General features: G+C 46.4%; 1 protein-coding gene across 2 annotated transcripts in view; it reads left to right on the top strand.

The window, feature by feature from the left end:
- Positions 1 to 498: 498 nt before the first annotated feature.
- LOC119163280 (choline transporter-like protein 1) overlaps positions 499 to 18,304 on the top strand; it is a 54,942-nt gene continuing 37,136 nt past the window's right edge. Inside the window, exon 1 of one of the 2 annotated variants that reach the window (XM_075873752.1) lies at positions 499 to 560. In XM_075873752.1, coding sequence (XP_075729867.1) covers positions 519 to 560 — 42 coding nt within the window. In that variant the 5' untranslated portion in view covers positions 499 to 518. Of the gene's footprint in view, positions 561 to 14,935; positions 15,091 to 18,304 lie in introns of those variants that run through there. The other variant, XM_037415239.2, reaches the window with a different exon arrangement.

The raw sequence follows: 18,304 nt of genomic DNA, 5'->3' as shown, positions 1-18,304 counted from the left end.
AAACAAAAAAAAATACTATGGCATACTCTTTCCCTTCATCTTTCCATAGGGAAAGGGTTCACAGTGTGGCCTACATCTCGACCAGTGGCGCAGACTTCCAAAGCGGGGCAGACCGTACCATAGTCCAGTGGCCAAGGCAACTTACAGTGTTTTGTGAGGTCGAAGCGTTCCCATAGCTGGAGATTCAAAGGGGGCTGAAGTTGGTCATTCAGGTACATTTTAATATCCCTCAGCAACCGCGTATTTGCACAAAGCGAGAGTTTGATATGTACTTCTAGAAATATTCACACCGAGAAACGTTGCTTTGCGTGCATCCTTCGAAGTTTTTATGCAAATAAGTGCAGAGCTATCTATGTTCTAGCATGTAGAAAAGTTTTTCACGAGAAGTGGTTGCTCTTTCCTTTAGTGAGGCATAAGGGTCTGACGCGTAAAAGAACACCCACCATGAAGTCCTTCATGGTCAATGTGCAAAGAAGCAATATTTTTACGCGGTCTGTCCTTTGCAGATAAAATAGCTGATGGATTGTTGTGGACCACCTACGAGGGCCCCATCAACTGCGGTAAGTGAACTATTCGCATTCCCCTTCTTCTTAATCCCTGTGAGGTATTAGAAGCGTCGTTATTAGCGAAAGGCGCTATTCGTTGTCTATGACGACTATAATTATTATAAGCCGCTTAGCAATGGAGGAGCGACCAGTAGTCGCTTAGCCTGCTCGCGGCAATCATTTTACACTGCACCTATTTAGAGTCTATAGCATCCTGGCTGCCTTTTCTTATTCACGCTGGGTTTAATTTTGTGTTGCTCTCTCACGTAAGCCTATATTGACTATCACTGTGTCAAAATCACTCGCAGTTTCTTTTCCCACAATACTCTTGAACTCTATGGTTAGTATCGAGAGTTATTACCTCAACTGACTGAAATTTCTAGCACCCGAGAAATTCACGCTTTCATAAGGCTTGTTGATTAGTTGATTATTCTGGCATTTACTTCCCTATTACATGTTTAGTAGTATCTTCTTGAATTTATTCGCAACAGGCACACGCTTCCTTCAGTTGGCAGTATTAAATGCGAAGCAATGCTTAGCGAAGTTCGGTGACTTTGCGCGTATCTATCTATCTAGCCGCCTACAACATTTAGCTCTCCTGGCCGTTTCGATAATGGTATCGATACCATACTCTGATTGATTGATATGTGGGGTTTAACGTCCCAAAACCACCATATTGTCACGCGCTAAGAGCTCGAACGAACGTACAAAGGGACGCGACTGTCAAAAATCTCAGAGACAAAGAAGGATGTCACCGCTGGCACGGGTTGCTCGTCTTCGTCTTCCTCGTTCACCGGCACAGAACTGACCCACTGTTCACTGGCACAGAACACCAGGTGGCATTACTCCTCCTCCCAAGAGAGCATCGACCCGATGCTCAAACAAAAGTGTGCACAGCAGTGGGTCGAAGTAGGTAACATAAAGAAGCATTAAACAAATTAGTGCACGAGAGAAAATGTGTCCTGGGCCCGGCACTCGTAAATAAACGGCATTCATTGTTCACATGAAGAGTTCACTGACACAAGAAGAAAATTCGCATCACCGCGTAAAGTATGGTTTTAGGCGGACTACGTGTACAGTCTCTGGGCGTGGTAACCTGCGTTGGGATGATGGCGAGCCTCCGTCTGGAACCACTTCGTATTTCACGTCGCTCACACGTCTGAGTACTTTGTAAGGTCCAAAGTACTTCCTCAAGAGTTTCTCACTGAGACCTCGCCACCTAATGGGTGTCCAAACCCAAACTTGGTCACCAGGTTCATAATTAACTTCTCGGTGGTGGGTGTTGTACCACCGTGCATCTACGCACTGTTGAGTTCGGATGTGCACACGGGCCAGTTGACGTGCTTCCTCAGCGCGCTGAATGTACTCATTGATGTCGGGGGCTAATTGGTCGAGCTTGTCGATGTCCTCATGTGGAATCATGGCGTCCAGCATAGTTCTAACATCTCGACCATAAACGAGCCGGAATGGTGTGAAGCGTGTAGTTTCCTGCGTTCCAGTGTTATACGCAAATGTTACATACGGCAGGATGTCGTCCCACGTTTTGTGCTGCACATCCACGTACATAGAGATCACGCCAGCTAGCGTTTTGTTTAGCCTTTCTGTTAAACCATTATTCTGAGGGTGATACGCAGTGGTCTTTCGATGGGTTGTGTAACTCAACCTGAAGATATCATCCAAAAGTTTCGCTGTGAATGATGTCCCTCGATCAGTGATGACATGTGACGGGGCGCCATGCCGTAGCACAATTCGACGCATAAAAAAACTGGCAACTTCAGATGCGGTCCCTCGTGGCAACGCCTTCGTCTCAGCGTAACGCGTCAAATAATCGGTTGCGACAATAATCCATTTGTTGCCAGAAGAAAACAAAGGAAACGGGCCTAGGAGGTCCATCCCCACTTGTTAAACGGTGTACGTGGTGGATCGATCGGTTGTAGATGGCCTGCAGGCTTTAAATGTGGTGTCCTGCGACGCTGGCATTCACGGAATCCCTTCACGTAGCGTTTGACACAGGCAGACATTTTAGGCCAGTAGTAGAGTTGTCGCACCCGATCCATAGTTCTCGAGTAGCCCAGATGGCCAGATGTGGGCTCGTCGTGGCAAGCTAATAAGAGGGCATCGCGGAGGGCTTCAGGCACGACGAGAAGATGAGATCTGTCACCAGCACCGGCGTTCCTTTTGTATAGGACGCCATTTTGTAGGCAAAATGATGGCAACCTTCGCGACATCAGACGAGGAATGGGCGCAGTGCCACCTTCTAATTGATCTATAATCATTCTTAGATTGGCGTCATTTCGTTGATGCGACATCAGATCCGGTCCGCTGACAGTTGCCACGAAGGCGCCGTCCTCCTCTGCGCTAGTACTGGCGGATTGAAGAGGTGCTCGTGATAGCGTGTCGGCGTCTTCGTGCTTTTTGCCTGACTTGTACACGATGGTGACATCAAATTCCTGAAGGCGCAGACCCCATCGTGCTAATCTTCCTGAAGGGTCTCGTAGATTGGTCAACCAGCACAAAGCATGACGGTCAGTCACCACTTTAAATGATCTTCCAAAGAGATATGGCCTAAACTTTGTAATTGCCCAAATGACTGCGAGACATTCTTTCTCTGATGTGGAATAGCTAGATTCTGAGCGAGACAGTCTGCGACTTGCGTAGGCTATCACCCGTTCAATGCCATCTTGTCTTTGTACCAAAATAGCTCCAAGACCAATATTGCTGGCATCAGTGCGTACTTCCGTGTCAGCATCTTCATCGAAGTGGCCAAGCACGGGAGGGGAAGAGAGCCGGTGCTGTAGTTTTGCAAAGGCAGTCTGCTGTTCGTCAGCCCAGACAAATGGTGTGTCATCACGCGTGAGGCGTAATAGTGGCTCCGCAATGTTAGAGAATTTTTCAATAAAGCGCCGGTAATAAGCGCACAGACCCAGAAATCATCGAAGACTTTTCTTGTCAGTTGGAGGTGGAAAAGCGGTGACGGTAGCGGTTTTGTCAGGATTAGGCCGAACACCAACGGCGCTCACGACGGACAAAGAAACTTTAATTCTTCGTAGCCGAAATGACATTTCTCAGGCTTGAGTGTGAGATCGGCCGATGTAATGGCTTCGAGCACATTCCGAAGGCGACGAAGATGCTCGTCAAACGTTTCTAAAAACACAACGACATCATCGAGGTAGACGAGACAGCTTTTCCACTTGAGGTCTGCCAGGACGGTGTCCATCATTCGCTGGAATGTGGCTGGAGCGGAACAAAGGCCGAAAGGGAGCACTTTGAATTCATAAAGGCCATCCGGCGTTACAAAAGCGGTCTTTTCCCGGTCACGTTCATCGACCTCTATTTGCCAGTAACCGCTCTTCAAGTCGACGGACGAAAAATATTTCGCGCGTCGCAGCTTGTCCAGAGAATCATCGACTCTGGGCAACGGGTACACGTCTTTCTTTGTGACGTTGTTCAACTTTCTGTAGTCGACACAAAAGCGAAGCGTGCCATCTTTCTTTTTCACAAGAACGACTGGTGATGACCAAGGGCTGCTTGAAGGCTGTATCACGCCATCCTGAAGCATTTCCTTAACTTGCGTTTGAATCGCGTGCCGTTCGGTTGGCGAAACACGGTAAGGCTGCTGCCGTATGGGATGCACGTCGTCGTAGGTGATAATACGGTGTTTCGTTATCGGTGTTTGACGTATCTTTGAAGAACGTGCAAAGCATGTGTGGAACTCCAGCAACAGCTCGCTCAAACGCTGCTTGTTCGCTTCAGAAAGCGTTGGATTGATGTCGACGCTGCGCAAAGGCGCTTCAGCAGTGCCGATGGCCTCGGAAGCAAAACACTCTGTGACATTGGCGACTGGGTCGGCGTAGGCGATGACAGTTCCAGGAAAAAGGTGCCGGTGCTCGTAGCTGAAGTTTGTAACAAAAAAGTTGCAGTGATCATCACGAAGGTCGACAAGGCTTCTCGCTACGCAGACACCCTGAGACAGCAAAAGCGAGTGATTGCTTTCTACGACTGCTTCACCGTGCATCACTCCGTCCCACGCCACCTGAACCACAACAGTTGCACGGGGTGGTAACGTGACAGCGTCGTCGACGACGCGAAGAGACACTCGGGAGTGGCTGGGGTCGGCGTAAACTGTTGTGGCGTTTGTGGTCGCGAAAGTGACTAGACGTCGTCGAATGTCAATTATAGCACCATGCTCGCTGAGAAAATCCATGCCAATGATCAGGTCTCGAGAACACTGCCGGAGAACGCTCAAACTGGCAACAAATGTACAACCGCGGAATTGCAGTCTTGCCGTGCACATACCGAGTGGCGTGACGATATGCCCGCCAGCTGTACGAATCGGAGTTCGGTTCCAAGGCGTCGTTACTTTCTTGAGAAGGGCGGCCAGCTTTTCGCTAATTATGGAATAGTCCGCACCAGTGTCCACTAAGGCGCTGACTTCGCGACCATCTAGCAGAACAGGAATATCCAAGGAAACTCTTCCGCAATCAGCCGGTGGTGTCGTTGTCGATGTATCGTCGGTATCTTTAGTCCGCGTCGATAGGGGGTCTTGAGCATGACCAGTCTGAGCGGCCTTGCCCCTGCAAGTCGCTGCGGCTAGTTTTCTCGACGCGGGCTAAATGACCGGCCCTGCGCCATGCCCGCATAGGTGCGATGATTCGGCGGGAACCGCCGCGGTGATGGAGAGCGTGAGTGGTGCCGAGATGTCGATCCGCGCTGCTGAGCAACGTAGTCAGCGATTTCCGGAGGCCGCTGGCCGAACCTAGGAGGTGGGGAGTTGGCCGAAAAACCACGAAGTCCCAGCTCTCGATAAGTGCACTGTCGGTAGATGTGCCCAGGTTCACCACAGTGATAGCAAAGGGGGCGTCGATCGGGGGCCCGCCACACGTCTGATTTTCGCAAAATCGGTCGGCGGTCACTGAGGTACGGACCCGCTTAGACTGCCTGAAGCATGGCTGGGGCTGTGGTATAACGCGACTGAAATGTGGTGCAGGTGGGCGCAGAGTTTGATCTGCCGGAAGCACGGCAGGGGCCGCGGTGGGAAGCGGAGGCAAAGGTGGTGCTGGCTGGAGCAGAGTTTGCGCACACGACATGCGAGGAAAGTCATTTAGGGGCCGCGGCTTTGTCTGACAGGACGGTTCTCGTAGTGCCTGCTGAACTTCATCTTGGACGATGCCGGACAAAGAACTGACAGTGGCCGCCGAGGGTACAGATAACTTCTGCAGTTCTTCGCGAATTACAGAGCGTATGAGCTCTCGGAAGAAGTCAACGTGGGCCCAAAAACCACCCATGTAGTCCGTAGCAGAAGCAAAGTTCACTTGTCGCTCGTACATCTGGGTCCGTTGCCGAAGCGTGCTTTCAATCAGGACGGCTTCAGCAAGAAACTCTGACGTAGTCTTGGGGGGGGGGGGTGCGTAAAAGACCACCGAACAACTGCTCCTTCACTCCACGCATCAGGTATCGCACCTTCTTCTCTTCCGGCATGTGAGGGTCGGCTCGTCGAAAAAGACGCGTCATGTCCTCAACATACATTGCTACGCCTTCATTTGGCATTTGCATATGGCACTAGAGTTCACGTTCAGCTCGCTCTCGGCGATCGGGACTTGCATACGTTTCGAAAAGCCGGCGTTTGAAGTTCACCCATGACGTGAACACACCTGGCCGGTTTTCGTATCAAACACGTGCCCCGTCATTCAAACTGAAGTAGAATGTCGGAGCTTGTCTGTGTCATCCCACATGTTATGAGCGGCAACGAAGTCATAGTGGAGCCCCGCCGCGGTGGTCTAGTGGCTAAGGTACTCGGCTGCTGACCCGCAGGGCGCGGGTTCAAATCCCGGCTGTGGCGGCTGCATTTCCGATGGAGGCGGAAATGTTGTAGGCCCGTGTGCTCAGATTTGGGTGCACGTTAAAGAACCCCAGGTGGTCTAAATTTCCGGAGCCCTCCACTACGGCGTCTCTCATAATCATATAGTGGTTTTGGGACGTTAAACCCCACATATCAATCGAAGTCATAGTGGACTAGCCAATCTTCAACATCCTCATGGACAGCACCATGAAAGGGATTCGGCGTTCGTGGTTTGAACAGTGTATATTGCAATGGCGTTGCGCCTTCCATACTGGCTGTGTTGGAGCTGCTTGGGACGGCGCTGCCTGGAATAGTTGGGGCCGTCATCTCTTCTGAGAGAAGGCCGAACTCAGGGTCCAGTCCACGGATCCTGCGGCTAGCACGGTGAACAGGCGTAACCACCGGTATGGGGCTGGAGCTTCTTGTACTGGGAGGGGTTCGGTGCTTAGGGTACCCAGCACCTCCACCAGTTGTCACGCGCTAAGAGCTCGAACGAACGTACAAAGGGACGCGACTGTCCAAAATTTCAGAGACAAAGAAGGACGTCTCCGCTGGCACGGGTTGCTCGTCTTCGTCTTCCTCGTTCACCGGCACAGTACTGACCCACTGTTCACTGGCACAGAACACCAGGTGGCAATATGATTGTGAGAGACGCCGTAGTGGAGGGCTCCGGAAATTTTGACCACCTGGGGTTCTTTAACATGCACCCAAATCTGAGCACACGGGCCTACACCATTTCCACTTTCGATACCATACTCTTTATGGCATAACATGACTGTATGAAGAACATATTTGATTAGCATGAAAATAATAACGTGCATGTCATGAATGTCATAATGTACATTTCATGGTCCAGCAGCTCTTGCGGTGGTTTCGTTCACATGACATGTTGCAAAAGTGGCATGGTATGGCATTATTGCATGGCGAACACAAGTGATAGACCCTATCATGAACATCATAACAAGTGTGTCATGTAACATGACTACATACCAAGCTCATGATGCGCTCGCGGGCGTTTCGCTAGCGTCACATATACCAAATTTGGTATTACGGTACGTGAATGCATGACGAAGGTATGTGACTGGTGCAAACATGATAATCATGACATGCGTGTCAGGTAACAACATGACAACATGCCACGCTCATGATACGCTGGCGGCCGTTTCGCTAGCTTCACATATACCGAATTTGGTATTATGAGATGTGAATAGATAACGAAGGTATGGTACTGGCGCAAACATGACAAACATGAGATGCATGTCATGTATGAACATGACTGCATCCTTGGCTCATGATGCGCTCACGGCCGTTTCGATAGCTTCACAATGTACAAACTCGGTATTACGCTACGTGAATGGACCACATAGGTAAATGACACATACAAACATGATAATCACGACATGCGTGTCCTGTAACAACATGACTAACTGCCACGCTCATGATGCGGCCGTTTCGCTAGCTTTACATATGCCAAACTTGGTCTTACGTGACGTCAATGGATGACGAAGGTATTTGACTGGTGCCAACATGATAATCATGAGATGCGTGTCATGTGTGAACATGACTACATGCCACAGTCAAGGCACCAATACATTTCAACGTGACGCGGTGCACGTGCTCACCGGCGTTCATTTCGTCGGGTCATGGTGGTGGTGGTAGAGGTTAGAAGATTAGGAAAGGCACCTAATTTCTGCAACCCGGTCGGGAGCACGGCGCAGTGCCTACGGGTCATGCCGGCGTTGCCACGCCAGGCACCGGTACTACCATATAGGGGAGACCCGCTCAAGTTTGCCAGGCGACGCCAGCGCTTGCCTTTCCCCTGCCAGAAAAAGCGCACAACAGTAGAGCCTTCCGACCCTTCCGCTCCCTTTGGCTTCCACGCATTTGCGAAGCACACGCTGCACGTGAAACGTCCCTCGTTCCGCGATATCACCCCAACAGAAAAGGGGGTGACATCGCTGCGTCGTCAACTGTCACAATAACCATGCAAACATGAAGAGGTCGACTCCACCAGTGAAATTCTACCGATTCCCAAACCGATGGTACGAAACAAGCAGACGACAGAAATGGATTAAAGCAGTGCGTCGAAAAAAGTATGTAAACAATTTTTTTTCATATACATTAGCACGCGCACAATACATTCAAAATTACGTGTGTTAATTCCAGCGTCACCGTTTCTCTAATCTATCGAGTTACTGGGAGATGCACGTCCCCATCTTAAAAGTATAGATTTTCAACGCCCGTCTTTAGAGCACTGTTAAAAAATAGTGAATAAATATTTTATGCTGCTACTATTATTCGATATTGTTGGGGACGTAGTAGTTGAAGCTGTGTGCACATGTGGTGTTGATAATGTGTTGTTATATATTTTTAAATCTACGTAGCGCCGACGGAAGTGTGTGGTTGCCAAAAGCTTGGACAACTATGAAAAAAAGAAAAAAATGCATTAGCCGTTGTTGCACGTCCGTTGGCAGATACAGTGAACTAGTTGTTACTGAGTGTGCAGGGGCAGCCCGAACAACACGGTGCATTTTTGATACGTGACCAAGATAAAATGCCTTTATAGCAATGCGCTCTTCCCCTGCAGATTAGACACACACACAAAAGCTTCTCTGAAAGCTGGGCGCTCATCATGATGGTACGCACGCTGTTCGTGAACTCAAAGTACCCGCGATGAGAACGGTGATAATGCAAGGAAAGACACGCGAGATAGATGTCAATTATTGTTGTGGGTCAGAAAGAAGCCCCAAATAGACCATTTATTTTTGAAGTGTTGTGTATACACCGCACGATAACTTGGGTAGGTGCTAGTAAATTAAGGTATCCCAACTAATAGCAGTCACAGCGCAAGAACCGCTTAACCTAAAGCACGAGAAGCGGCCTTACCCATCCATCCAGTAACATAGTGCATAGTACACAGAGTAAACCAAATAAAACAAGTATATAATAATGAACGTACAGAAAGTTTTATTCACCTCTAACATCGTAAACAGCGTCGTCTTTCACTTGCGAAACGCACTTCGCTCTGACGAGGACGGCGTCGTCTGCTACAACTTGCTTCGTTGCCCTCTTACTAAATTGCTGCCACGAAAAAAAAAATCCTCAATTGCGGCATCCTAATAAATGCGGACAGAGCGCACCGCACGCGACGCGAAACTCTCAAAAACACGTGCAGAACGCGTGCAGCGCGCGAGCAAAGAAACGCCTTTTCAAGGCAGGTTGAATGGGACAGCGGAGGGGCGAAGACTCGAGTAACCAGTTTTCTCCCCGCATTGACTGACAGCGCCACGCTCCGCAGCGCCTCCCTCGGCGTGGGTCTCCCCTATAGGGGAGACCCACGCCGTGTCATGATACGCGTGATACGCGTGTCATGTAAGAACATGTCAACATACCACGCTCATAGCGTGCTCGTGCTCGTTTCGCTAGCTCCACATATACCAAATTTGGTATCACGTCACGCGAATAGATGTCGAAGGTAAACGACACATCCGAATATAATAATCATGACACGGAAGTCATGTACGGTATTATTTACCTCCAACTCATAACGTATTGCTGATTTTAAAGTGACATATCAACATTTCTCAATCGTGCTTCGCATATGGTTGATCCTTACTGTACGTGGGATCTGCCTTTTTTTTTATCCCACCATGTATTTTCCACTCATTAAGCCACATCGGTGTCCAGATAGCAAAGCGCTTCCATTGATATAGCACGGAAAGTTTCTTTTCGCAGTTCCATTGAAGCATTTTGAAAACTACATGGTATTTCTCTCTCTCTCTCTTTCATCCTTAGTGTCGTCCCCACTATTCCTGTTTTACTTACTTCTGTTTTTTTACAACTCTTCGTTGTCTGTTTGTGATTTCAAGTACTTCATACCAGATTTCCGCACTGCACACTGTGCTCTGTAGCCACTTTTTTTTTTCGTCTGCCCACATTCACAAAGCTCCCTTCCAGGTTTTCTTCAGTCTTTATTCCTTCAGCTATTGCGGTGCCCTGTAAGATAAACATATAATAGATAGAAATACAGGTATAAAATACTGAATAAAACAATAAGAAAAACTAGCAGATTCCACGTAGTGTAGGAATTGAGGTTATGCGAAGCACGAATGGCGAATGTTGATATGTCCCTTTAATATGACCACAGCGTTACGAGGTGGACGTAAATTATACCGCACATGCCTTTCATGGCGTGATTATCATGTCTGGATGTGTCATTTACCTTTGTCGTCTATTCACGTCACATGATATCGAATATGGTATGTGTGGAGCTAGCGAACCGGCTGCGAGCGCACTGTGAGCGTAGCATGCAGTCATGTTTATCATCACATGCATGACATGATTATCAAGTTTGGACACGTCATTCCCCATCGTAGTCCATTCACGTCACGTAATACCTAATTTGGTATACGTGAGGCTAGCGAAACGACCGATAGCGCACCATGAGCGTGACATGTAGTCATGACTTACATGACATGCGTGTCATGATTTCCACGTTATGGTCTGTCATTTGTGTGCGTTATGCCGTCGTGTCATCCCATACCAGTTTTGCAAATTGTCATGTGAACAAAACCACAATAAGAGCAACAATACCATGAATTGTAAATAATGGCATTCATGACATACATGTCATGATTTTCATGTTATGACTAGTCAATTATGCTCGTCGTACAGTGGCATTATGCCATACCAATGTTGGAATTGATGTCATTATCGAGACGGCCAGGTGAACTAAAACTCGTAAGTGCCTAGATAGATAGATAGATAGATAGATAGATAGATAGATAGATAGATAGATAGATAGATAGATAGATAGATAGATAGATAGATAGATAGATAGATAGATAGATAGATAGACAGACAGACAGACAGACAGACAGACAGACAGACAGACAGACAGACAGACAGATAGATAGATAGATAGATAGATAGATAGATAGATAGATAGATAGATAGATAGATAGATAGATAGATAGATAGATAGATAGATAGATAGATAGATAGATAGATAGATAGACAGACAGACAGACAGACAGACAGACAGACAGACAGACAGACAGACAGACAGACAGACAGACAGACAGACAGACAGATAGATAGATAGATAGATAGATAGATAGATAGATAGATAGATAGATAGATAGATAGATAGATAGATAGATAGATAGATAGATAGATAGATAGATAGATAGATAGATAGATAGATAGATAGATAGATAGATGCTGCCTGTGTCGGCGTTCCGAGCACTGGTTGGCGAGAGAGGGAGGAGCTTAGAACAGGAGGGGGAAAAGGCTGCGCACGCGCAATGATGATCTAAACGCCGCAGGCAGGGATTACAAAAAGAGAGAGGGGGGGGGCAATTGTTTACTAGCATACCGCGGCCTTTGTTGGCGTTTCGAGGCGAGTGAAGGGGGAGCATAGGAGAAAAAGGGGAGCTGCTTTGCTGAGTAACTCAAATGATAAACTACAGGCCACGATTATTGAACGAGGCACGAAAAGCAATATGGTAGATCTTAGGATTATGTAGAAAACTAATGTTCAGCCGTCTCAGCATCGATCAGTGCTTTGCAATAGGCAGCGGGGCACTGATTTTGGTAAAGGTAATCGTCCACTTAGCGCAAGTAGCAGTCACATAGCCGAAACATGAGACTTAATTAACTCAAGCAAGAGTCTCAAACACGTGGGGCCCGCGGCTACACCATAAAATGTTTGCTACTGTTAATTGTTCGGGTAAGTTACAAAAAAGTAATTGGTCACAAGCATTTTTTTATTGGACACTCCAATCAGTCTCCATTTGTTTGAACATACGCGCGGAACATTATCTGTGTACTATACCATGCAGTGTTGTCGTCCAGATCTCTGTTATTCTGGAGAGCAAGATCCTTGTGTTTGTCAAAACTGGCCACCAAATACGCGTCACAAACTATCCGCATATGAGATATAGGAAATACGTAGTTCAAAAGGACGGCATTAGGTGACATTTTATCTTCCCACTCCTCTTTTTAACCTATTTCAGTCTAATGGCCCCTGTGGAGCCAGCTAGCTGTAGTGAGCTAAATACCCTTGAACTAGAACAATAAGGATGGTTTAGAGTGCACCAGAAGGCATTTTGTAATATTGTCTGGTGATCTAACACTCTCCCTGCATGCTGCTCTCAAACCTGTGCACTGTATAAAAACCAGTTTAACGCCCTCACTGTCCCCCAGAACAGCTAAATCTTACCGGTACTTCCATTCGGAGCAGGAACCAGGAGCCTCTCGAGGAGGGTTGTGTGCAATAATTAGGCGAGCTGGCGATTCAGGACATTTGAAATGCGAGCACGTAACTTAAATCGGGACATAAGCATTAGCAAGGGTTTGCTTGTTCTTGTCTTACTAAGTCGCTGTTTTAGTTACGCCCTATTATTTCAAGTATTCTTTCGCAGTGCGCTTTTCGCTTATGTATAGCGTCAAGGCCCCTTTTAATATACGATGACACAGTGAGCCTTGCGAAGGGCAATACAACGTCTAACCTTAAGGGGCACAGAACTAATGTGTTTTGAAGACATCTTAGCCGAAATGAAGAAGGAAAAATGAACATGGGCTGGTAGACTGAGGCATTTCAACTGCTGATCATTAAGAGCTACAGACCCGATTTCAAGACAAAGAAATTGCGAGGTGGAGGCAGAAAGTCTGTTGTTCAATGGAGATTTATCTGTATGCAACATAAACTACATACCCGTGGTCAGTCCGGAAGACACTAGAATTCACTTCTCTTCAATTTATTCACAACACTAACACATCGACTTGATAACTTTACAAATATGCCCCGTCTGCATCAACACAGCATTGCTCGAAACTGTGCCAATCACTCAAGGCTCCCTGCAACGCAGAAACAAGAACGCTCTTCAAATCTTACGTTGCGGCCTCTTGAATAGCTTGGACTGAGCCTCGGTGTCATTCTTTAATGACCCTTTTCTATTAGAAGAAGACAAATAAGTCCGAAGTAGTGACATCAGGGCTGCAGGGCGGCTGCAGTGGCTATGTGATTCCGCGCTTCGTCTGAAAGCCCTTTAGAGGAATGTGGCTTGGTGCCTTGTTTCAACACTTCGCTATTACCGTTTCTCATCTTCAACGTGCTGTCTTCATCTCCAAAATAAATTGCACTGGTCAGAAAGACATGATCGAACCATGGCATCGCTTCCATAAGCCGTCTTTATCATACCATGTGGCTCACATGCTGTTAACCTAGTTCGAAGTGAAACTTCACCGCGCAAAACTGCTCCAACAAACTTCAATGTGGTGATGACAAGGAACCTTGATAAGGGTTCACCCCAAACATGATCTAAACTTCGTGAACGTTTAGAGGCTACTGTCTACTGATGATCTGGTCTCTGAGTTCTTCCACCAACCAACTAGCGCAGAAACATCTTCCTCCTCTACCAATTTTTAGCGGGAAAAAAAGTCAGTTCCTTTCTCCAGACAAACATTGTTTTTTGACATGGACGAATGATTTTTCAATTTTTTGCTGAAAGGCTGTGCAACTCCTCTGAAAACAGGTTATAAGTTATCAATGCAGTGTGCCGGTTGTCGAGTTCTCACTACACTTTTACTTTCGAAAAAAACAAAAAACTTACCTAAAGTAGCACTCCCTTTTTGTTTTCATTTTTTTTCTGTCAGAATGGAACACGCTTTTTTCATCACACTCCTGTGGACATGACAGCATACAGGACCCCACATTCCATTATCCGCCCAGAATCAATACTTTAAGCAGGGCCTTGTAGTTAACTCGGGAAGACTGTGACGCCAACTTATACCGTAATTCAAGTCCCCTGAAGAAAACTTAGGCAGCCGTCTTTTTTACAGGCTGACAACAGGCGCAGACTTCTCTAACAGACACAAACACTGCTGATGACGAAAAGATTTTCTTTTGAAATGCATAAATAATGGGGAGGGTTCCGATTCCGCGAAACCTGCGACAACCTCTGCGACAACCCGGGCGTGCTTTTGATCAGGCACTCAGCAAAGGACGAGAAGCCTTACCGATCAATAAGTATTCTGTGACTCTCATTTCCGCATTTCTTGCTTGTGCAACCTACGTTGCGCACTTGATCACCAGATAGTAGCAGCCCGAAGAGTAGTCTCGCGCTACTTCCAAGTTAGGGACATTTCCGGTCGTCATAAGCTTGAAGTCAAGTTGTTGGAGCGTTCAATAACATTCAAACATTTGATTACGTATCTGAGAACTACTAATTTTTGCAACGCTACGTTACGGTAGGAAACTAAGTCATAAAGTACAAGCAGATCTTAGGTTGTGACTGTCCCCGGCGACATAATGATAACGTTCAGAGTTCTTTGTAATGCGCCTTCCATACACCAACCAAAATATCGATCTTCACGAGGATGTACGTGAGGACGTCGATATTCCCTTGAGCTTGCATAAAAAGCGCGGGAGGGGAAAGAACGAATGGTGCACTCGCGTCTGTTGACGCTCAGCGCATGCGGAGGAGCTCGATCGACTGGCGTCCAGTCCTTGTTCTTTGTCTTGTGACGGGGAGTCGAGCGTAAGGCTCGGCACCTGTCTACTCAGATGCGCTGCGAGGATCCTTCGCGGAGTTCATGGAGAGCCGGAATTCCACCTTTCTGTATCCGGCTTATGCCGACCGGGCTGAGAAGGGCGACAGGAAGCCATCTACCATTCAGCTGCGCAGCCCGGTGTCGCCTATGGTAAGCCAGTTGGGGTTCGTCGCGTTAAGATATAAAACTGCTACAGCGGAATTGTATTCATATTGAAGACCATGCAGCGCTCACGTGATAACTAAGGGCACGAACTGCGCTGGACATGTGCTGACTACCAGATGATTTTTGAGTCCGAGCAATCACGAAAGGAATATAAAAATTCGCCAGATTCCACATACCTTTGGAATGAATGTTATGCAAATCGTGTGGATAGCAGGTGACTGTTTTGTAATTTTTACTGTGCGAAACGCTATGAGGTGGCACTAAAGATATGTACAAATTCGCTCAAATCCATGTTGAAGAGCTGCATGTGTATTATAAAACCACTGGCTTCCCTTTGCGTAACGATGCCAACAGCAAGATGGGTATTAGCAGCACCAGAACCGGTGAGCTCATATGAAGTGCTACTTCTCACGAGAATGGTAGCCCTGGGCACTGCTATATAAATGAACTTCAGTGGATGGAGATTAACTACACTTCGCGTGATGGCTCTATCATGGGAGTACATGTAGGGGTCAACATTCCGACGCTCTTCCGGTCACCTTCGGCGTACCAGAGAGCAGTGTGTATGGCCAATTGCTTTTTCTATTATATGTTATTGATATTGCGGATGTTATTCACCCTGGGGTAGAAATCAGATTGTTTGCAGATGATTGTGGTTTGTTCAAAGAAATTACTTCCACTAACGATTGCAATGAATTGACCACTAGCCTGTGCTATGTACATGAATGGTTGTAAAAAATGGGTAACGTGTCTGCGTTCCAGTAACTCGTCCCATTAAATACACATTCGTAAAGCTATGTACTAGGGTCTTCTCCACTGCAACAAGTAAACTTTTACAAGTACTTTGGTTTGGCACTATCTTGTAATCCATCTTGAAATATCCACATTGATAACCTTTGTTCATCTGCATTTAGCACAATATAACTTCTTAAACACTAACTTAAAATGTCTCCCACAAATGTTACGCTATTATGCTGCACTAACCTTGTGCGACCAAAACTAGAGCACGTCTGCATCATATGAGATCGCTACGTTAAGCGTAATATTAACACTCTTGAAAGCCTTCAAATAAAGGCTATAAGATATGTATTTAACAAATGTTCCCTTTAAGACTTCCCCTCAGATTTAATACAAGCAAATGCCATTCCCTTATTACAAGCACGAAGGCGAAAACTAGATTACAGTTTCATTATCAACTTTAGAATTACCAACTAGCTCTAGGTTCATCCCCGTATTTGACACCCCTATCTTGCGGGCCGTCCTGGCTCCACCACGCCCACACCATAAACCCCCACCTCCCACCCTTACCCCCCATTTCGCTCACACTGACCTATTTAAGTACTCATAATTTCCGAGAGCACTCGTGACCATAATTATATTACCGATGCACGTGCTCAGGCTAAAAATTAACGTTACTCACCTTAGTTGCTGTTGTGTCATTGCTGCTTTTCATGTATTTGTATTACTACCCTGCATGAACCACGAGTCGGCAGGATTGGCTGCATTTATAAACATCCATAGTCATGCACTGCAACAACATTTCGAGTTTCACGAAGATTACGCCTTCGTAGGATCTGTTACCAAAGCAGTTCCGAGATATTTCGTGGCTTCGTGGCCGACTACTTGCTTGCCACACAGAATGCTTGGGTTTGATTCTTTTTGGAGTCACAGCATTTATACTTTGCATTCGTCGTCTCAACGCTGCCTATGTCGTTTTTTCTTAACGCTCTCGCATTTTAATTATGAATGTCTGTTCTTGCTCTTCCCGGGTAGACACAAACTGTCAAGTACCTGTGGAACATACCCGGCCACAGCTATGTTCACACGTCTTGCGAAAAGGTTTTGACGACGTGCGTGACAAAACTGTGATGTTACCCATGTCACGGTCAGCAAGTCATATCCGTAAACTATCTTTATATGTCATACTAATTTTGGTTAACCCGACGTTTTTTTTTTCAATTTCCATTCAAATTTTAATTTATAAAAAAAAAGCCAGGCCTGCACAGAAGGCGCAGCACAGTCACAGCTAAAGCTAGGAGAGCGGCCTTTCAGAGACTTGTCTAAACACTCATTGGGTAGCTACTGCAAGTGCACTTGCTTAGTACCCACTAGGGCATTAATAATAAGCTTTTGGGTAGTAGGCCGGCATTCGCCACGCTATTTTTTGTCATTCTTACGAGGAGCGTTGTATCCGCTAAACACTTCCAAGGGATTTCATGCCCATTGTTCATGCAGTGGCTGACAACGATGAAGAATTGTGGTTGAAGTGGGTATGCTCCACAGTTAATAGGGGAACAAGAACAAGGTTTTGTAATGCATTGCAGCATGGGACGGCCCACTCGTTACGCTATTCGCACAGTGCTATGAATGGTTGTTCTTTCGCTGTTTTAAAACCATTTTTACGTTGTATTCATGAAAATGCTTTCCCGACATCAAACCTGACTAAGGCAAGTTTGCAAACAAGCCGCAAGCACCAGTGTAGCTCAGTCTTAGAATACTGGGTTGGCGCTCAGCGGACCCGGATATAAGCGCCGCTGTGTCTTTAGTGATCGTTTTTTTTTTTTTTCTAATTTCGCGTGATGTGGTTACGGACACCGGCGGTGGCGGCGGCGGGCAACTGCTCGTGACCTGAGCTGTTATCTCAAAACAGCTTTCAATGTAAAAAATGTAAGGTCGCGTAGGCTAAAATCGGCGAGAAAGGCTTGACAAGGACCCTGCATGGTGACTTGATAGGGTGATCACGAGAGCCCCCAGGCATAGGTGGATGGATAGATAGATAGATAGATAGATAGATAGATAGATAGATAGATAGATAGATAGATAGATAGATAGATAGATAGATAGATAGATAGATAGATAGATAGATAGATAGATAGACAGATAGACAGACAGACAGACAGACAGACAGACAGACAGACAGACAGACAGACAGACAGACAGACAGACAGACAGACAGACAGACAGATAGATAGATAGATAGATAGATAGATAGATAGATAGATAGATAGATAGATAGATAGATAGATAGATAGATAGATAGATATAGATAGATAGATAGATAGATAGATAGATAGATAGATAGATAGATAGATAGATAGATAGATAGATAGATAGATAGATAGATAGATAGATAGATAGATAGATAGATAGATAGATAGATAGATAGATAGATAGATAGATAGATAGATAGATAGATAGA

Source organism: Rhipicephalus microplus, chromosome 9, assembly GCF_043290135.1.
Source record: "Rhipicephalus microplus isolate Deutch F79 chromosome 9, USDA_Rmic, whole genome shotgun sequence".
Taxonomy (NCBI): Eukaryota; Metazoa; Arthropoda; class Arachnida; order Ixodida; family Ixodidae; genus Rhipicephalus; species Rhipicephalus microplus.
This window is presented reverse-complemented; position numbering and strand designations above follow the sequence as displayed.